The sequence below is a fragment of the Asparagus officinalis genome, unplaced genomic scaffold (assembly GCF_001876935.1).
Source record: "Asparagus officinalis unplaced genomic scaffold, Aspof.V1 AsparagusV1_Un556, whole genome shotgun sequence".
Taxonomy (NCBI): Eukaryota; Viridiplantae; Streptophyta; class Magnoliopsida; order Asparagales; family Asparagaceae; genus Asparagus; species Asparagus officinalis.
Window position 1 is genome coordinate 33953 of NW_017972819.1, and position 23234 is coordinate 57186.

The window sequence follows — 23234 nt, forward strand, 5'->3', positions numbered from 1 at the left end:
CTCAAACCTCCCACTCGATCAAACCTTCCTACAGTTGGGGCCAAAACCAAAACCCCCTCTCGATTCCTCCAATGAACGAGAGGTCCACAAATCGAGTGATCAAACCTATAAAAGTTAGGGTTATCTCACACTCCTACTTTCACTTGGTCAAACCTTCCTACAGTTAGGGCCAAAACCACAATTCACTCTCGTTAAACGAGAAATTCATCTTTAGTTCGGTAATCAAACCTTTTGACAGTTAGGATTATCCGAATCTTTCGATTCTCAAAGTGGAGATCTCACTCCTAATTTTACCTTTTCGGATTCTTAGGGTGAAAATACCACTTTGAGTTTCCTTGGTAACTGGAGATAGAATATAAAATTCTTCCTATTCGGTTTTGGGAGATAGAATATAAAATTCTTCCTCTCCCATTTTGGGTTCGTCTTTGCCCCAAGAGAAGACACCATCCTTCAACTTCATAATCCGTGCCTTATACGTACGGGGAATTTTATCCCGAATCCTAAGTAGGGATAAGTCAATGCCTAATACGCTTTGCCGGTTTAGTCTTTCACCGATTGAAAAAGACACCAGAATTCTAGTCTGGGGAATTTTATCCCGAAGTCTAAGTAGGGATAAGTCAGCGCCTAACACGCGTTGTCGGTTAGTCTTTTGCCGTAAAAAGGACAAAAACCCACATATTCGATATTATGGTAGGTTGTTATTCATAACACCAAAATCCGCGCCTTACACGGGCGGGGAATTTTATCCCGAATTCTAAGAAGGGATAAGTCAACGCCTAACACGCGTTACCGGTTTAGTCTTTCACCGATTGAAAAAGACACCAGAATTTAAGTCTGGAGAATTTTATCCCAAAGCTTAAGTAGGGATAAGTCAGCGCCTAACACGCATTGCCGGTTAGTCTTTTACTGTAAAAAGGATAAAAGCCCACATATTCAATATTGTGGTAGGTTGTTATTCATAACGCTAAAATCCGTGCCTTATACGCGCGGGGAATTTTATCCCGAATCCTAAGAAGTGATAAGTCAATGCCTAACACGCGTTGCTGATTTAGTCTTTCACCGAGTGAAAAAGATACCAGAATCCAAGTCTGGGGAAGGTTATCCCGAAGCCTAAGTAGGGATAAGTCAGTGCCTAATACGCGTTGCCGGTTAATCTTTTACCGTAAAAAGGACAAAAGCCCACATATTCGATATTGTGGCAGGTTATTATTCATAACGCTAAAATCCACATCTTACACACGTGGAAAATTTTATCCCGAATCATAAGAAGGGATAAGTCAATGCCTAACACGCGTTACCGGTTTTGTCTTTCACCGATTGAAGAAGACACCAGAATCCAAGTCTGGGGACTGTTATCCTGAAGCCTAAGTAGGGATAAGTCAATGCCTAACACGCGTTGCCGGATAGTCTATTCCCGTAAGAAAGATAAAGTCTACGTATTCAATATCGTAGCACTAAGAGAGTTAACTCTTTTAGCACAACGTCACATACGGAACGGACTTAAACAATCCGCATGCTAGCCCGATTCAAACGGTAATCGGTAAAGGCATGTCAAATCCGTTGAAGGCTGAGGATTTACCAAAAATCCTAAGTCAGCATCTAACACGTGTTGCCGGGTAGTCTATTCCCGTGAGAAAGACGAAGTCTACGTTTTCAATATCGTAGCACTAAAAGAGTTAACTCTTTTAGCACAACGTTACGTGCAGAACGGGTCTAATCAATCTCCATGCTAGCCCAACTCAAATGGTAGTCGGTAAAGGCTAATCAAACCCATTTATGGCTGAGAATTTGCCAAAAATTCTGTAAATGCAAGTCATTGACGCATCAGCTCCATTAGTTGGTCTCGTGACTTGAGCATCCAACAACTTTAGGATAAGATCCATACATACAAACGAATCAACTTTAACAAGTTGATCCTGTAGCCCCAGCATTTGGGACCGCCACGCTCCAACGCCTTAAGAGGTTAAACTGTATAAACCTAAGGTTAACGTGTTGCAATGAAAGTCAACGCATGTTGATGCAAAACCCTAAAGTCAACGTCGGTCAACGTGTTACAATAAAACACAACGCCGGATAACGTGTTACAGTAAAGGTCAATGCCGGTCAACACATCGATAATTTTGCTAAAATAAGGCAAAGGATGATTCCAGGGAGTTCAATCGGATTCAGATATGAATTTCAGACGAAGATGATCAGTTCAAAGTCAACTCAATAACACGAGCTAGATGCAGAAACCTACGCATCAACTTCAGTTCAAGATTTCAACAACGGTCAGACGATAAACGTAGCGCCGGAAGAACTTCATCTATTCAACAAAACACTGAATAGGCTGAAGGCTGAAGAAGTCAAGAATTGAACCAATCCACATGTCCTTCTATGTAATCTTCTCGATAAACTACTGAAGAGGTTGAAGATAGGGCCTATCTTATCCAAAGCATTCCAGACTCCTCTATAAAAGAACGAGTCTACTGAAGAGGTTGAAGATAGGGCCTATCTTATCCAAAGCATTCCAGACTCCTCTATAAAAGAACGAGTCTGAAATTCTTTGGAGGGGGTATCCCTATCTTATCCAAAGCATTCCAGACTCCTCTATAAAAGAACGAGTCTGAAATTCTTTGGAGGGGGTATCCGTAGACGTCAAAAATTACCTATAGGTCCCCGAATATAGCCCGAGACAAATAGAAGGCGATAAACGTTATTATCTAAGTCGAAGAGGATTATTTGACGCCGACAAGCGCATGAAGCGAATTAGCGAACCGTTGATGACACGGAAAACACCATGTGGCCTGCACGCTCGCCAGTCAACGCGCGTATGTTAGTCAACTCATGTGCTTCGGTCAACGTGCACACGTCAATCAGCTCATGCGCGTCAATCAACTCAAAGCGTCCAAACGCGCCCGTCGGTCTGTTCACGCGCGTTAATCAACTCACGCGCATCGGTCAACTCGTGCTCGTCAATCAGCTTGCATACGTCGGTCAACACGCGCATGTTAGTCAAGCGATCTGTGCGAGGAAGCATACGAGTTAACGAAATGACGAAATACGCATAAACGACACATGCAAGTCAACACGGCGGATAAATACGCAAAACGATGGAGAATACAAGTCCCGAAAAGTCGTAAAGTGCCAAAAAATATAGCTGAGGCGGATAAATCACACCCGCACATGAAACGGTGCTGGCCGACCCGCGCAAGCGCTGGTCGGGGCTGTCCGACCCGCGCCAGCCACGGGTCGGCGCCGGCTGACCCATGCCAGCGCGGGATCTGACCCGCGGCCAGCGCGAGTCTAACCAGCGCCAACGCGGGTCGCCACGGTCTGTCTCGTGCAGTTTTGACCCTGAAACATGTTTTCGACCGTTTTAAGCTGTTTTCTCATGATTTATCTGTTCCAGGGGTCATAACTGACTTGATATTATCCACAAACATGATTAGGCCATTATTAACTGAAGATAAGGCTAAATCACTCATTCTTATCCGAATATCCGCATCCGAAGCCTATAAGCACAGGCCTAGGGGCTCATTTTAGAGAGGGGAATTATTATCAAAGGGGCGAGGTGCTGCCGGATTGAGGAGTCAAAGGAGCACGAATTTCAGCAAGGGTTGACAGATCTCAGCGAAGTTCTTCAGCATAAAGAGGGAGAGTTCAAGAGATCTGAAGCCCCGTTCGTCCGTTCCTCGAGATTAGGCTTGGTCTTAATCTCGAGAAGAGCTACTAATTTCGCTTGGTCGATCTCAGCGCTTCAAGTGAATACTTCCTTGGTGAAGTAGAAGCTCTGACAATTATCCGATAACCGGATCTGATTCGCGGTCATCCACGGATATCGACGTCCCCAGCACAGGCGAAGACACCCACGCAAGTAAGAGCCGATAAAAAATTCTTGTGTTTATTTTCTAGAAAGGTATAATCTTTATTTTTGTTATTTGAATTCATTATAAATGATCAAAGTTGTAAGGAAATCGATAATGAAGACGACTTTCGATGAAAACATATATATATACCTCTTCATGAAATAACGATGCTATTGTAAGGCTATCACAATATCCTGTGTCTACCACCTTACTCAATCGTTATGCAGAGATATGTAAATCACCCTATTTCATATGATGCATAACAGATGATCACCAAGCGGAGTATAGACATACCAATCCAAAAATACCATGATCATCCTAGAGTGTGGTCCATCCATGGTCTCATTGCGGTATACTAACCAACACTAAGTGTAGTCCATCCACAGTCTCATTGCGGAATACCGACTAACCCACTAAGTTCCACAACTAATATAATATTTAATATATGTGTCAACTTTAACACCATCCACATTAAACTGTGTTAGGCATTTCAACAATTCGTGTAAACTAAAACAAAACATGTATTCAAATGTTCGCGCATGTGTCTCGACGTGCGGATCCAAATATTATGTTCACAAACACCTCATGTGTCAAATAAACAACAAACATCATATAACAATGTCAGTCGACCGAGAAAATCCTTTGATCAAACAACTAATTGTGCAAAACATGCACATACACATACAGGCTGGTCAGTCGACCGACGCCTATGCGGCGGTCAACCGACCAGAGACGATTTTCCTGCCCCTACAGGATTTGTTCGGGTGTCTGGTATTTGCTTCTATCTCATCTAATTCGATGTAAAGCGTATAAACTACGTTATAAAAACTTGTTTAGCATTATTGAAGTACATCTAACCACATGAAACAAATAATATCATATAGATGTCATTCACAAACCCTAAGCATGTCAAATACATCAAAACGTCATGAAAACCATCAAATCTCAGTTAAAACTCATGTTTAAATACTTTCAGATCTTAATCTACCTCAGAGAATTCATTTGTAATATTTTAGAAACAAAAGATTAGATCTTTATGTCAAATTTTATAAAAGAACTACTGTTATACACAAAATAGGGGTTTAGGCTCAATAAAACCAAATCAAAACTCATTAAAACCAGTTAAAAAAGGGTGTAGGGTTGGAAGAGATGACACTCGCCTGAAATATCTGCTAAAAAACTCAAAAGTGCAAGCACAAACCAGTTCCCCTTGTCACACGCCAAAGATCTCGCCCTCACGTCGGTAATTTGCTTCACAAAACTCTCAAAACTTGCAAGAAAAAGATATAGGGTTTTTAATGGGAGAAGTTGGCTGCTAGGGTTCAGAAAAATGATAGTTAAACTAAATTTTCATGAAAAACATGAGTTTATATGGAGGCAAACCCCAAAAAAACACATCGACCCGAATCTAGATTCCCAGTAAGTCTAGGAATCCCCCGTCGGTCGACCGGTCATGAGGCATCGGTCAACCGAACACCTCTATTCGGTCGACTGACATCATGTGTGCGGTCGACCGACCAGAGCCAAGTCCTGTTGTGCATGATTTTGTGTTTGTGCATGTTTCTAACTCATTTTCTCACATATACGAACTTGCTATCATACTCAAATCACTTGATATTTATCACTTGCTATCATACTCATCCATTATTTATTGATATTTATCATAATAAAAATTCACTTATCATAATTAATCACATATTATCTAAATTTTTGTGGGGTTCTACAAGCCCCCTTTAGGGATCTCATCGAGTTTGAAAATAATAATCTTATAATTATATATTTAAATATAAAATTAAAGGAAAACTCATGTAAAGACCTCTCTACATAAAATTACGATTTAATTTTAGAAAACCCCTCAACTATAGGACTGTCTCAAAAAACACCCCTCAACTACTTTAATTTGAGAAAATCCCCTCAACTTTGCGCATATTCTAAATAAACCCCATCAACAATGAAAATTTTAGATAACCCCTTAAAAATTTCTCGCTAACGCTCCTCAAGTATGGGGTGTGTCTCAGAAAAGCCCCATTAGTTATTTTAATTTGTGTAACCCCCTTCATGTTTGATCCTATTATAGTGTAAAACCCCAAAAATTTGAATATTTTATAATAAATAATAAATATGTTGTATTATGAAAAAATAATATTTATTAATATTTTAGTATGCTAAGAATTGATTTAATATCAATTCAATGTATATATGTGAATATAGAAGTGATATCATGCACATGTGCACGGGCCTGAATCTGGGAAAAACGACTAGTTAAAAGTATATACTTTTTACACACTGAAATAGTTAGAATCTAAAAAAACTTAAAATAACAAAGTTGTAGGTATCTTCAAGAGCTTTCCAACAAATCTTTAATTACCTTATTCTGAGGTTGGATGAGAAAGTTATTGCCAAAATATTGTGTACAGATTTCAGAAACCTGTGTATTACTTAGTAGTCGACTACTATGCTTAGTAGTCGACTATCAGGAATTCCTGGACGTGCCAGGTTTCAGTTTTCAGGTTTGATTTGCATTGTATCCGAACCAGTTATTACCCTAAGTATATATATTCGTTTTAAAGCTCTTTTTACCCTATTTCATGTGAGATTATCACCAGCCACCTTCCTCTTCAAACCCTAACCCTAAACTGAGAATTTTGGGAGTGTTCTTGAGAAGTTTGTCGAGAAGAAGGCGAGTTTTAGCATTTTGGAGAAGAGAGATCTTGCGTGCACGTGGCTGACGAGTCCAACAGCACCTTGAGGCAAGATTACCTTCGTCCAAACCCATCCCCATAGTTAAATAACTAGATTAGAAGTTAAATATTGATGTTTATGCGCATGATCTTAATATGAGATATAAAAGATTAGATTTTTATGTTATTTTATAAACCCATGCTAGATCTATACTTGTTTTTCTTGCTGTTGTATATAGTGTCTGTGATCATAATCATTGTGATGCTTTTAGTTTCACTTTTAATCCGATAATCATGTTTAGATCATGCCTAAACCCTAGATATGCAATTAATTGAATGTACATGATGTTTAAAGAAGTTTAATCGTAGACTTGTGACATCTAGGTTTTGTAAAATCAGAATTTGAAACAAGATTGATCTATGTTCATATGTAGATTTTAAATCATGTTATTATTATCATATTATTTACATATTGATCAATTGAAGAAAATGATTAATTTTGATGTAAAACCCTAACTAGACAAATTTATATATTGTTGTCATGCTCAGAATAGTTATTACTGTATGTTTAATAAGTTTAAATCATGTAAATATGAAGTGATAAGTGTATGTTAAGTTAATTTCCTGTTTGTGCACGTTAGTATACATGTTTTCACAGTGTAGTCGATTACTAAGCATAGTAGTCGACTACTCTGTCAAACCTTCGAAACACAGAAAACTGATTTATAGCAGAGTAGTCGACTATTGACCCTAATAGTCGACTACTAACAGTAAATTTGTTTTCACAGAGTCTGGATTGACTTAGAGTAGTCGACTACTAATCCTTATAGTCGACTACTAAGGCTGTCTGCCTGAGTGTTGTTTTGCATCAACTTAAAATGTGATTACGGAATATGAGCCACACTTCTTTACACGTAAATTCACAAATACACAAGTACAGTGTCGTAGCACACATATGAGTATCCCAGCGGGGATTATAACAAGTGTTGGGTGGTTTACATTTGAGTTAGAGATTTTTCATACACATGTTGGATGTCGTTAATGAGCACAGCTCAGTACTATATATGATAGTGCGTCGACATATCGGATATACACAGTTTACACATGAGATGGATATCGTTGATGAGCTCAGTTCAATACTACAAGAGGTAGTACGTCGATATTCCATATGTACATGCCATTGAGTCAGATATTAGGAGACTTGATCTAGCCGTTCGTCCCGCACTAGGGTGCGATAAGGCTCGTGAGCCATATTTCTAGGATGCTTATTTGGTAGTCCGTCCCGCACTCATGTTACGCACTGAGATCACGATGAGACTAATGAGCCATGTACACAGTTCAGGATACCTACAGGATAGTCCATTGCACTGAGATAATTACTTGATAGCCTAAGTATGGTAGATGCCGATTATGAATACGACCTATCATTGAACTATATGATTGAGATACGTTATTTCTGAAAGTATACAAAATTATGTGTTGGTATTTTATTCTATCTATCCAGTGATAGTGGAAGATATTATAAATACGATGTGTTGATATCTTATTTCTTTTACTGTCTTCTTTACTTCTTAGTTGGGATCAATGATTAGAGATTCACAACTTGAGACTTATGGTATATATATGAGGGTTTTCTTATTTGGATTATTTCGCTCGACGTACCAGTCTCGTGTTATGGATTTCTAATTATTAGTTTCATTAGATTATCTTTTCTTAGTTCAGTATTAATGTTTAGATATCTACAATTTGAGACTTATGGTATACACATGAGGGTTTCCTTATTTGGATTATTTCGCTCGACGTACTACGTCCCGTGTTGTAGGTTTCTAAATGTTAATCCTATTTAGATACGGGAAAAATAAATCTAGGTAGACTATGCTTAACAGATAGAGCATTCACTCATCTAGTAGCCCTTTCCCTGGGGGCGGATGGAGGTAATCTTGCTGTAGCGCTCTGACGCTCTTGTTATTGTTTCTTGTTCTTTTAAAAATACCCTTTCAGGTAGCTCGGAGTTCCGAAGAGCCGCAGGATGACGGAGTTCTTGCATAATCATCGTCCCGAGAGATTTATTCGAGGCTCCACTGTAGTTTTAAATTTTATTCAGACTTAGAGTTAATTTCCATTTTGTAAAGGCAATGTGCCTTAGTTCGACTTTCCGTTTTGATTCATATTGAGACATCGTATGTTATTTCAGACTCCAGATGTATTTTAGTTTATTTTCAGTTGAGACATGACCTTTATTTATGAGATATTATCTTCTTTATCATGTCTATTATTGTCGTTTTATTTATTTGCTTGTTTTGTACCTACGCTTTTATTCGATCCCACTAGAAGATATTATTGTGATTGGTAAAATTTGTTGTTGCACAGTATGGGTGCATGGCAGGTTTGACATTTCTGGGTTCAGCTTGGACTACAGCCATGTGTGAAAATAGGGGCGTCACATATAGATAAAGTCCCTCAAGTTTGAAAATTCTAGAAACCCTCATAAACTCTACTCGCTTTACTCTCTGAAAGCTAACAATGGTAGCTCTATTATGTCATATAACAACTAAGTGACTAAGACCAAAGTACCCCTAATCATAAAAAATACTCCAATTTTTTTAGGATAAGAGAAAAAATAGAAAGAGGGGTGAAATGTATTATAAAATTGATCAAGATCTTTTTTTACTGGTTAAGAATTTCTTTGTAACTAATTTGGTTAATTTTCAATAGGGTATTTTAGTTATTTTATATTTTGAAATGACATCACCGAGGATTTGGTGGGAAAAGTGTGGTAAATTAGGTGTATTTTGTGAGACAACCCATAGTTTAGGGGGATTTTCTCTAAGTTTTAATATGGAGTGAGAATATTTATTTATAATATGCCCAAACGTGAGGCGAATTTTCTCAAACTTAAGTTAGTTAGAAGCAGCGGGGGGGGGGGTTGTTGGGGTTGGTATGCCGGCGCCGTTCGAAAGACATCCACCATAGTTGAGGGGGGTTTTCCAAAATTTATTCTAAAATCATATATGCAAAATTATACATGCTTCAAATTATATTTAAAGTTGATGGGTTAGTCTTCCTCTTAAAATATAATTGATTATTTTATAGAAATTTCAAAATCTCTTACACTTTTGTAATTAACTTAAAGATCTAATGAGAGCATCACAATATTAAGGTTTACGCATGAGACTATTTTAAATTACATCAATATGTGAGTGTCTTTAATCTCATCTAATAGTGACGTTTTATCTAATCGCTTCATGTTGCAGGGTTTAACTTAATATACTCCTAGTTCATACCAAATCTCAAAAGTTTTTTATATAATAGAATGTCGATTTAAGATGACATTATCGGCTAGCGAAATCTCCATAGTTTCTGCATTAAAAAGCTATTTCCCTTATTGTAATCACACAAGAAGCACTGAATTTTTTATATCCTATTTTTGTTTGAAATATTATAAAAAAAGATGGGTACTATAAAGAAGAGTTTAATGGTTAAACTATCTATTTTTGAGTTTGAAATTTTAAAATAAAAACTATCTGTGCACTCATTCGACAAGCTAGTTTTTCTTTTTCTCCTTTTTATCTTAGAATACAATAAATAATAAGGAATATTATAAAGGAGATGATGCTAGTTAAACCCTCGAATTCTAAATTTTAAGTTTCAAAATAAAAAATCATCCACTCCCTTATTTTAAATTTCTTTTAAGTTTTAAACTATTAGAAGAAAAATATCCAGCTTAGTTATCTAAATTTTAATAATTCATATATTATAAGTCGTTAGTATAAGCTATTTGTATGCTCATATCCATAAAAGATAGAGTACATATTAAAATAGAAAAGAGGAAGCAATGGTTTAAAAAATATTCTTCTTAATCTAGTTACAACCGCGTGCATCTATACTACTATATAAAAATCTTTCATCTATGCCTACAGTAATTAATCCTTCAATTTTTGTCCTTTTACTTAAATATTTTATTCACCTATTGCTATAGTAATTTGTCATTCACCTTCTTCTACTTAACCATATTGAGTCTCTTCCTTCTCCACAATTCACACTGAATTAATATCATAAAAAGTACTTTTTGTCAGAAGTCCTCTTAAGCCTGTTTGTTTGGTTTTCCCCAGAATCCAAAACTTACTTTCCTTCACTTTTTCACTTTCCCCCGCTTTCTTTAACTTACTTTTCTTCACTTTCTCCACTTTCCCCCAATAATATTGTGACAACTCATCCCATCACATCTCATTTCTTACTTTTAAAAATAAACTAAACACAAGAAATGAGTCACATCAATCAACTCATCTAACTCACATCATCCAACTTTCCTTCATTTTCTATCATCTTTAAAAATTACTCACATCATCTAATAATATGGTGACAACTCATCACATCTCATTAAAATTTCCTTCCATCCCTTTCCTCCAAAAAAAATAAAAAAATTGATTTTCCTAAGTATGAGTCACATCATCCAATAATATAAGGACAACTCATTTTCTCTCATTTATTCTCTTAGTTTTAAGAATGAACCAAACACAAGAAAGAACAAAAAATAAAGAAAGTGGAGGAAAACATCAAAAATTACTCATCTCATCCAATAATATGGTGACAACTCATTTTCTCCCTCACTTTCTTTCCGAATTTTGACGAACCAAACATCAAAAAGTAGAGAAAAACATCAAAATTCATTTTCTTTCCCCTACTTTCTGCAATTTTTTGCGAAACTAACAGACCCTAACATAAATGTTTTTTTAGAAAAATTTTAATGTATTGAATTTTTTCGGCAGAAGAGTGTTGCATGAAAGTTCAAAGCTGCATTTTTAAGTTTTCCAGGGAAAGCTAACTTAACTTTAGCGAAGAAAGAATGCACATTTTGATATTCAATGGTCAATTCGCTAGGGTAAAAGCTTTAAACAACAAGTATGTTCTTTAATATCATCGACTTTCTATCAAAATCCTAGTTATTCTTAGAAAGTTAAACTTTCATCCATTTCAAAAATATTATAAGTTTTTCGTGAGAGATTCCGAATATATATAAAAAAAATTGATTCGTAGAAATAATATATTTTCTTCTTTCTTCCTAGCTACTGAAACACCAAGAAAACTTATATTTATATCAATTTCTAATTTGGAGTTGTGATATACATAGTTTTTATTTTTTAAGGGAAAAAACATATATTAAGCGTGTAGTCTACATCATACAAAATCCCATGAAGAGAGAAAAAGATGCTGCCTGCATCATGAATGGAGTTATATCATACATAGATAATTAACATGTTTTCCTTTAAAAGAAATATCTGTGCATTTGTTATTGGTAAACAAGGAAACTTGACACTGGGGAGCTACAACCAGTGTGGCAACCCAAATTCGAACATATATCCATGCATTGGTACATATTAATTTTTGACATCCTAAAATTTGTGAATATTATTTTATTTTTTTCTAATATAATTTTACAAGTGTAACTCTTAGATTACAGGGTTACACGATGTAAATTATTAAATTTTTTATATTGTTCATTATTGTGAGAAAGTATTTTTTACAATACTTTTAGTTATTTATTTAGTAAAATTTATTGCAACTGTCTCATGTTTCAATAATTTTATTTTGGAATCTCAAATTTTGTAAGAATATTATTTTTGGATTAATTTAAACTTTAAGATGTCAGAGTAATAATAATTAATGAGACCTTATGATGTTAAACTAATTTTTTTTAATGAAGCCTTAGAATGCTAAACATTTTTTTTGCAAGTGCATTTTCATGTACAGTAATACTAGTATGATTAAGGAAAAACCTGTACAGACCATAGGGGTGCCAAATAGTTCTCTTTTATCCAAACTGATCCGCATCCGTATCCGAAAAGATACAGATATAGTAAGCTATTTTTAAAACTGGGCGAATACGATTTTGGATATGGATCTGGTTTTTATTTTTTTCAGATATGGATCCGAATACGGATATGAGTGTAATACTCGGTTGTAGATACGGATACCTGTAATTCAATTAACATAAGAATTCAGGTCTATTTATATATCCAAACCCGTAACTGCTAACCAACCCAAAACCTAAGTAAAAAAAACCTAGCTTTGCCAAATCCATTCCTAAATTCCCACATTCTCAACTCCATTGTCCAGCAATTCGCCTCAACTCCGACACCCCTCCCTCGAGTCGTCGGCCCTCTCCGTCGCATCTCGGCGACAGCCGTCTCCCTCCGCTGCCATCTCCACTCGACCTCCCCACTCCGCTCGATCTACCCCTACTCCCCCGCCTCCTCTTTGCCACCTTCTGCGACCCTCCACCATCTCCTCCCTCCTCCTCCACCCTTCTCCGATGTCTTCTCCCTCTGCCGTATCCAACCCTCGTTGTCGTCTCCTCCCTCTTTTAGATATGACGTCTCCACCCTCCTTCGCGAGAAGGACTAGCACGCCCAGTCCGTCGTCGGAACACCGTCCATCCTCGCTGATCCATCATCCTCGCTATTCTATAAAGTCGAATAGAAACTCTAGTTTTACATATACTTGCTTTGTCAATATGTGACTATAAGGTTTTTGACTAAGTTTTTTTATTTCATTAAATAGAAATCATGTCTAGTCCTTCGATTCAAGCATCTAATGAAGAACCAACTGTTGAGCCTAATGTTGAACCTACTGTCGAACTCGTGGTTGAGGAATCTTTAAGTAAAATTGATGGAAAACCTAAAAAGAAAACAAATGTTATTCTAAAGTGTGCTCAGATTTTGACAAAATAGATAAAATAGAAAGAAAATAATTGATGGGAAAGAGATTGTCACCAAAATTACTAGAGTCAAATGTAAACATTGCTCTTTTGAAGCCGATGGACGTAGTATCAGGCGGACTACCCATCTTAAAAATCACAGTGTGAGATGTACTAAAAAGTAAAGACCCAATATTCATCAACAATTAGTTCAAGCTACTATGAAAAATGAAGATGAGACTTGCGCACTAAGAAAAGACGCGATATTTTTATCATTTGAAGTTCATATTTGTGACTACATACGTTTATGTAGGGAGACAACTACAACCACATACATTTACCCATTTGATTTTAATTTATACGTAGGTGTACTAATTCATATATGATTCATATCTGTTTGTTAAATATCCATTTCATATCCGTCATCGTATCCGATCTGATTCTCTAATATCTAAACTGTATCCTTTTTCGATGAGTGCGGATATGGTTAAGGTTTTTTACCGAAGATAATATGTATCCATATCCGTTTATAGAAAGCGTATATGGATATGGTAAAAGTAATATCCGAACCATATCCGCTCCGATAACACCCCTATATTTATGTATGTATGTACGTACGTATGTATATGTGTGTGTGTCTATAGCCTGTTTGTTTCGTTTCCCCCACATTCCAAAACCCACTTTCCTTCATTTTTTCACTTTCCCCCACTTTTCAAAACCCACTTTTCTTCACTTTCCTCCAATAATATTGTGACAACTCATCCCACCACATCTCATCTCATACTTTTAAAAATAAACAAAACACAAGAAATGAGTCACATCAATCAACTCATCTAACTCACTTTCCCCCATTTTTCTTCATTTTCTATCATCTTTAAAAATTACTCACATCATCCAATAATATTGTGACAACTCATAACATCTCATTAAAATTTCCTTCCATCACTTTCCTCCAAAAAAACAAGGATTGCAAAGGAAAACTCATCTCTTCTCATCATCCAATAATATGGTGACAACTCATCTCATCTCATCTCATCTCATCTTTTTTCCCCAACTTTTTCTCATCATCCAATAATATGGTGACAACTCATCTCATCTCATCTCATCTCATCTTTTTTCCCCAACTTTTAAGAATGAACCAAACACAAGAAAAAAAAATCTCATCTTTTTTCCCCAACTTTTAAGAATGAACCAAACACAAGAAAAAAATCTAAACAAGGAAAGTGAAGGAAAACATCAAAAATTACTCACATCAACCAATAATATAGTGACAGCTCATACTGTCCCCCACTTTCTTTTATAGCTTTGACGAACCAAACCTCTGAAAGTGGAGGAAAACATCAAAAATTATTTTCTTTTCCCCCATTTTCCCTCACTTTCTGTATTTTTTGGCGAAACAAACAGGCCCTATAACTAAAGGAAAACCTTTAGATGAACAGTAAAATTTTTGAATATCCACGTATTTATCTGGAATTCTCCACCACTTCCCCACAACTGTTTTTAAGTGGCCACGTTTTGCAGTTGCCCACCAATTCCCCATCCTCAACCATTCGATTCGAATCGAGAACTCCTCCCTCGACCTTTCCATCCTCAACAATCTTCTCCTTGTCCTTCATGCTGTGTCGATGGCGGTGATGGCGGTGATGGTGATGGCGGTGATTATGGTGTTTTCGCCGCTTCGCATCGCCCTCCGCCGCCTCCGGCGACGGCGATCGGTGCTTCTTTAATGATGGAGACTGGAGAGGCTCTTGATCTTCGATTTCCATGGCGAATATTGAAAATTTTATGGTTAGGGTTTGTGAAGGGCGCTATCGGTATCGCTCTTTTAGGGCTTTTTCCGAGGCTGAGATCTATCGAGGATTTAGCGAAACGACGATTGAGAGAAATTAGCAGCATCCTCTGTTTCCAATCCTTAAATAATGCGTAATGGGATTTTAAGCTTTCTTACTGTCAACTACGATAAATCTGAATTGTTTTAAACTTCTTTATCTCATTTTCAATATCAGTTATGAGAGAAAGAAGTACTGTTTTACTGTTATTTCTTAAATTGTCTCGAGAGGCTTCAGTTAGGCCTTGCTACAATTAGTATCTGCTTGCAAAATTTCTTCTTGATTACATTACAAATCTCACTAAAAACAAAAGCACACCAGTTTCTTTTGAAGAATTTAATTCTTCAAAATTGTTTGAAGAAGTTTCATGCGAATTTTAGAATCACGCAACAACTAATCATTTGTAATGCCTCCTAATATCCTTTGGTATTTTACTATTACATGAGTTGTATTGATTCATAATTTGGTTTTAGGTGCATCATGCCTCCTAATATCCTTTGGTATTTTTCCAATAATTAATTTATTATCTAAATGGTGCATCATGCATGAAGTTTACACTATCGCCTAAGTTCGTGTAACAAATTGCCAATCCTCCAAAGTTCTCCTAAAATGGAGAATGTCTTGAAGGAAAAGATGATAAATTAAGGAAAAAGATGATCAATTTTCTATGTGCAGAAGTACATTCAACTCTTAGGCACAGTTAAAGGAGAAATAAGGCATACCTGACCTATAACTGAATTTAATAACAAACGTAGTTAATGTGAATCTCACATCCAGGATTGTAATTAACTTATTCGAACTTTTCTTTTTACTCATTGCATGCAGGTCCTTGGCCACCAGAAGACGTTCTTGCTTACTTTTGTATAAAGCATTCAGATATTTTCAGGTATAGTATGAATATGACCTTACATTTCGACAGTGCTTAAATTTTTATTTCTGATTTATTTTTTTAATCAACTATTCTTGACTACTATCGGCTACTTTCATCTAAGATGAGGATGTCATTTATTGTTCAGTTCTTCTTCTCGTGCACTCTTGTGTGCACATATAAAGGAGCCTACGATGAATAACAGGAGTATGAAAAAAATACATGAAAAATTATAAGGCAATTGTTCCCATCAGATGCATTACCCATAGCAAAAGGAACAAACTTTAGCTTCTGGAGATGGTCAGTTGCATAGTACAAATTGACAAGACGAAAATGGCATATCTTTTTGCTTGCATGGTCCCCTCCGTGCCTGCGTGTGTGCGAATTGGTTCAATGGATTCTTTAACCGTAGCTGTAACAGGAGGAAATTTGTGGTCCAGTTCTCCTCTGCATGCAGGTATGCCTATTTTGCCTGTTGTGTTTCTTCCCTTTTGTTCGTCTTCTTTCTGACTGACAATGTATATCATCAGGCTGAAAGTCTAGAAGAGGCTATCCATATTGTTAACAACAATAGGTACTTATTTTGCTTAGAAGAGGAACTTGGAATCTGGCTACAATTTATCTTAGCTCTAACATTGAAGTCACATGTTTTATTGCTACGTTAGGTATAGTAATGGAGCGTCTATATTTACAATGTCCGGTATATCTGCCAGGAAATTCCAAACAAAGATAGAAGCTGGCCAGGTAAATCATTAAATTTGCAGGCAAATTTAAAAGTTACATGTTACTATGTTAGTCATAAGAGCTCTCTTGTGAGGGCAATATAGGAAGAAATTACATATTAAGACTTTTTTAGTATCCTCATTACATTAGTTGGAAACTAAAAGGAAATGACAGAATGAATGAATGGAAAGAGCGAGAAGAAAATCAGTTTTTCACTAGGAGATTTTCCACATGATTTAAATAAACTAATATTGTGTTCATTGCATACATATTTAGTTACCTATTTTGACCTCACAAGAGATTGGATGACGAATTTTGAGGAAAAAGAGTACCTGTAACTGATTATTTTAAAGTTCGAATTTGGGGATTGGCTGACGAATTTGGAGGAAAAAGCATACATGTAACTGATTATTCCTCTGAATTAAGGTTTCCTTGGATCTGAAGATGGAAGGGGATCAGATTGGGACAGCGAGCTCTCGAATTATGAAAGAAAAACAGTGAGGAGAAATGACAGAGATAATATGATAAATTAATCTACTCAACTTCATCTTCCGCCTAACCCATTTTATCATTTGATATAAACTAATTACCTTACTATGTATCTATTTTGCAGTGCAATATAATGTCTTCAAAATACTGATCAAGGATCTCAATGTCCAAGAGGCGGTCATCATTGTAAGTTTATTAGTAAATTCATATTATGTGAAGCTTTTCGTGTTGAATTAAGTTGTTATATTGTCCATAAATATTGGATTATGACTCTCTTTTCTTTGTCTATAAATGTTGAATTGGAATCTTCCTGATTGTTATTTGTATCATTCATAGATATTAAGATAAGTCATTATTTTGTCCATAAATGTTTAATCATATTATGTAGTTGTAATTATGCAAAAGTCTAACATGTATCTTGAAACTTAATTTTCATACTTTTGTTAAAAGTAATTACAGTAGATTTGATCTTTTTTATCTGTATATGTAAAATGTTTGCTGTTTTATTTAAAGACGCTTTCTATATGTATATCTACCACTACTATGATTATTGCATTAAGTCATTGCAATTAAGAATATTATAAGATTTACATGAGCATATATCACAGTTGTCAAGTTAAAATGTCAGGTTAGAGGATTACTGGATCCTTAATGTTGAACTTCACAACTATATATATTACTTGAAGGGATAAGCAAGAGATTTAACTATCCGTGTCAAGAGATTTAACTATCTATGTTTCTAGGTTTAAATATGGAGTTCAAGTACATGATGAATTCCCAACATATACCTATCTGCATATCCTCATTGGTTATATATAATAGTGATGAAACAAGTAATTATTGTACATAAGGCTTGAATGGAGTTATTGTTGGCTATTGATGTCTATCTGCATATCCTCAATGGTTATATATAATAGTAGATATTAGACTAATATCCTATAATGTATTCTTATATCATTACTACATTTAAATATTAGCATAATTGAACATAATATCTAACATATTCTTTAAATAATTAATAATTAATTTTTAGCATATGAAACCATGTATATAAAGTATAAGATAATTTTAAGATAAATTTCAAGTGACAAAACCACAAAAATGATGTGGGGAAAAATTGCGCACAAAAATAATCTGTAAGGATGCCGTGCTTTAGCACAGGATTGATTACTATATATATTATATATAATTATCTATATATTATATATATATATAATATATATATAGTATATATAATATAGGTGTGTGTGATGGTGTGTGTGTGTGTGTCTGTGTGGGTGTGTGTGTGTGTTGTGGGATATTGATTCTAAGGATTCACATTGGATTGAATACTAAGGATGCAACCTTCAAATTAATATATGCCATCAAATTCACTTATCCAATCTAGTTATTTTGATTGATATGATTCGATGGCATGTAAATAAAAAAAATAGGCATATTGGGTTGTATTTACTAATGATCAAGTGTATATAAAATTAACGATTTTTATGACAAACACTAACAAAAAGACAATGAAAAATATTCGCTAGATATCAAACATCATGATTTTTTATTTTGTAGATGTTTTAAAATATTTAGATCATGATGAGTGCGAGTTGATCAGTGCATTAAAATAGCCCAATTATACAATTGTAGATTGGTGCATCCCTGTAAATTACATCTAGGTGGCTGCCTTAGAATCATATTTATTCAATATAGTTACTATAATTAGTATATATATATAATATATAGAGAAGAGAGGAGAGAGAGAAAGGAAGAAGAGAGAGTAATGGAGACCTTGGTACCAAGTTGCTTATAAAATAACTTGGTAGTGACGTGACATAATCTTGCCACCTACATCACACGTCGAAGAATAGAAGCCTCAACCACCCTTCACCATACTCCAATGTAGATGTAGGGACAAGATTAGACCACGAACACTTACAAGTGCTTCGTAGAACCTTGGTACACAGAGTTTCTCCATTTTTCTCATATATATATATTATAATATTATATAATATATATATATATATATATATATATATATATATATGAATTTATATATATATACACACACACACACACACACATATATATAATACTTATATATATATTATATATTATATACTATATATATATAATATATAATATAATATATATATATTATATATAATATATATGGTTGATAACATATATACAATATATAATATATATATATATATATACATACATATATATACATACATACCATATATATATACTATATATATATATATAATATAATATACGCGATTTATAATGAAGTGGAGGGAATATGCCACCTCACTACGCAAGAATAAAAACTTATGTTTCGGTACGGAAGCATACCGTCATTTTTTCTCATATATATATATACTATATATGAGAAAAATGGGTATGCTTGGTACCAAGCAACATTATTTGTGCTGTAGTGAGTGTCCCTCACTTGCCCATCCACTCATTTAATTGGCGGACCACATTCAACCATGTGAATTGTGTCCGCCTCGTTTGAATAATCGAAGGATAACTATTCCACCTCACTACCAAGCAGCAAATTTTGTGCTTGGGACAAGCATACCCATATTCCTCTCTCTCTTTCTCTCGTCTCTCTCTCTCTCTCCTATATTATAATATTATATATATATATATATATATACTATATATATAGGACAGAGAGACGAGAGAGATATGAGTATGCTTGGTACATTTAGCCACAAATTTTGTGCTTGTAGTGAGGTGGATAATCCCCTTCACTAATTTAAATGGAGGGGACCACATTCACATAGGTTGAGAGTTCATGGGATATGACATTTGAATGAGTGTATTAAATATATATATATTATATATATATAATATATATATATATATATATATAATATATATATAGAGAGAGAGAGAGGAGAGAGAGAGAGAAGAGAGAGAAGAGAGAGAGCAGAGAGAAATATGGGTATGCTTGGGTACCAAGCGCAAAAAGTTATTCTTGGTAGTGAGGTGTCAAATTCCCCTCCACTCATTCAAATGTGAGAACAAATTCACATGGGGGTCGTGAGTAATGGGATGTGACACATCACTACGAGCACAAAATTTGATGCTTGGTACCAAGCATACCCATATTTCTCACACATATATATATATTATATATATATATATATATATATGAAAAAAGGTATGAATTGGTACCAAACACAAAAAAATTTATGCTTGGTAAGTGAGGTGGTACAATCCTCTCCACTTATTCAAATTGTTACATATCCCCCTTGAACTCCTCAACCCCATGTGAATGTGATCTCCTATAAATGAGTGGATGAATTGCCACCTCACTACCAAGCACAAAATTTATGCTTGGTACCAAGCATACCCATATTTTCTCTCTCTTCTCTCCTCTATATATATATATATATAATATATATATATATATATATAATATATATATATATATAATATATATATATATATATATATATATATATTATATATTATAGAAAAATAGAGTATATTTTTACTAAGCACAAATTTTGTGCTGGTATTGATGTGTCTCATTCCCATCTCTATCAATCTCTGCGGGACCTATCTACAATGTGTATGTGGTTCCACATGATTGTAGGATAATATCCACCTCACTACAAAGCATAAATTTGTACTTAGTACCTAAGCAACCCCATATTCTCTCTCTCTCTCTCTCTCTATATATATATATATATATAATATATATATATATATATATATACATATATATACATTTATATTATAATATAGATATATATATATATACATGTATATATTATATAATATATATATATAACATAACATATATAATGTAATATTATATACATGTATATATATGTATATATATAATAATTTATATTATTATATTATATATAATTATATATATATATATATATTTATTATATATATAGTTACTATCAAGCACAAACTGTATGTTGTGTTTGAGTGGTGTTTGATGTTCAAATCACACAGAATAATCCAGAATAGGTTGGTTGTGGAGTGATAAAAGATGATGGAGGGGGTGACTTTATGTCTTGACCACTGAGTTAGAGTGAAGGATCTGCACAGAAGAAGGTCGTGAGAGGGCGCGGTGGTGATTCCCCTGTGGTACCTCTGACGATCAAGTCAGTTGATGTAGGTTATCTAAAAATTACTGCAGATAGTTGATTCCCATCAAACACCAAGGATGAAAGTTATAATTTGACGGCTTCCAAAAGGCTCTAACTTAAAAACTTTCACGTAGATCGATGAATGTTATAATCTAACAATCTTCATAATAATCAATGAAAGCTTTTATTCAACAGCCTTCACAGTCAACATTGGGAGTTACAATCTGATGACTCTCATATTTTCAAGGAGCTAAGACGAATGTTACAAGATGACGATCTTTGTAACAGTCTAGCAAAAGAGACTACATATAAATTGACGGTCTCTTTAAATCAAAATGCAAGTGGCCTCTTTCCAGAGTCAAAGCAATAGAATTGCAGCTCAAATCTAGTCGCAAACGCAGTTCACATTCAACTCCAAACACTCAGATCCAGCTATCAACACAACTCATGTTCGTTTGCAAACGTAGCCCCCGAATGCTACAGACGCAGCTTAGATTCAGCTGCCAACGTAGCTTCCAAGCGCTATCAAACGCAGCTTCATAGCTGCCAACACAGCTTCCAAGTGCTGCCAAATGTAGCTTCAAAGCTGCCAACATAGCTTCCAAACCGTTACAAACACAGCTTCCAGACGCTGCGTCTGAGCTTCCAGACGCTGCGTCTGAGCTTCCAGACGCTGCGTCTGAGCTTCCAGACGCTGCGTCTGAGCTTCCAGTCGCTGCGACTGAGCAGTTCTTGTTCCAGACGCTGCGTCTGAGCTTCCAGACGCTGCGTCTGAGCTTCCAGACGCTGTGTTTGAACGCAGAATTCATGCCAGAACGCAGTTCTTGAGTTTGACTCATTAAAACACGAGTTGACCGGTTTTAAAACTATTTTCCATGATTTAAGGGGATCATAATTCTACTTAGGAGTGATTTAAGGGGCGGTTACACCCTATAAACCCCACAAAGGAGCAATTTTAGGGGCGGTTACCCCCTTTAATCACCTATAAATACCTAAAAGATCAGCCTAGTTCAAATTTTTGGATCTTTGAGCATTTTTGAATCTAGAGATCAACAAAGAGCTTGGAGTGTTCTTCAGCAACCGAGATCAAATAGCTTTGATACTTGAATTATTAACCGAATTTCGGTTCAAATCAACTCCGTTACAGAGTTTAAACTCACGCGGAGTTCTTAAACTCGTTAAGAGTTATTTTTAAACTTGCCACACAGGTTTTATCAACTTTAATCCAGCGAGGTAAAACGTCAGATTGTCAATGAGAAGCAAACTCGACAGCAACATCGAGAGAGACATCTCATCGCTACCGTGAAGAACCCAGTTTTAATCAAAGGGGAGGATCTCCATCGATCTTCTTTGTAGGATCTGAAATAGATACAGTAGAACACAAGAGGGGGAGGTGAATAGTATTCTTTTAAAATTTATGCAAAGTATATTATAAATTGTAAAGAAAAATGGCAATCTCAGAAATTCACAAACACAAAGTTTTATACTGGTTCCACCAATCCGGTGTACATCCAGTCCTCAAGCAAATCCCGCTTGAGAGTTTCCACTATGATTTTGAATAAACTTACAAAATCAAAAGCAAACCTGACCAATTTATAAGTCCCTGCAAATTATAACACCAATTGACAAACACCTTGCTAATTTGCACACCAATCTCTAAACCAAGAGATTAACACCTCTCACAAACCGAGAGAACTTTTGAAGCAACAATTTCGATTCCTATAAGCCTTGATTTATAGTGTAGTGTAGTAGTGGCTTAGGAATGATTCTCACTTCTGTAAATTGCCTAAATAATAAGTATTTGAATAATGTTCAAAGGCAATTTCAGAAACTTTTCTTTTTCTTAAAATCTGAATGTTTTTTAACTTGAAAAAAATACACAAAGATCAAAGATTATGGGTATGTAAATCTCTGCATTTTTTCTGAACAAATAACCTATTTATAGCCCTTGAAAAGACAATTATTTGAACTTTAAAAACGTTTAAAA

At 35.2% G+C, this 23234-nt stretch overlaps 2 protein-coding genes across 2 annotated transcripts; both read left to right on the forward strand.

Annotated features, from left to right (window-relative positions):
• The first annotated feature begins 13095 nt into the window (after window positions 1-13095).
• LOC109827929 lies at window positions 13096-16134 on the forward strand. The gene is made up of 4 exons (XM_020394953.1): window positions 13096-13235; window positions 14748-15149; window positions 15881-15941; window positions 16072-16134. The coding sequence occupies exons 1-4, from the start codon at window positions 13096-13098 to the stop codon at window positions 16123-16125; spliced, it is 657 nt and encodes a 218-aa protein (XP_020250542.1). The 3' UTR covers window positions 16126-16134.
• A 122-nt stretch (window positions 16135-16256) lies between these two features.
• Window positions 16257-17442, forward strand: LOC109827931. The gene is made up of 4 exons (XM_020394954.1): window positions 16257-16297; window positions 16336-16497; window positions 16589-16667; window positions 17073-17442. The coding sequence occupies exons 1-4, from the start codon at window positions 16257-16259 to the stop codon at window positions 17145-17147; spliced, it is 357 nt and encodes a 118-aa protein (XP_020250543.1). The 3' UTR covers window positions 17148-17442.
• Window positions 17443-23234: the final 5792 nt, after the last annotated feature.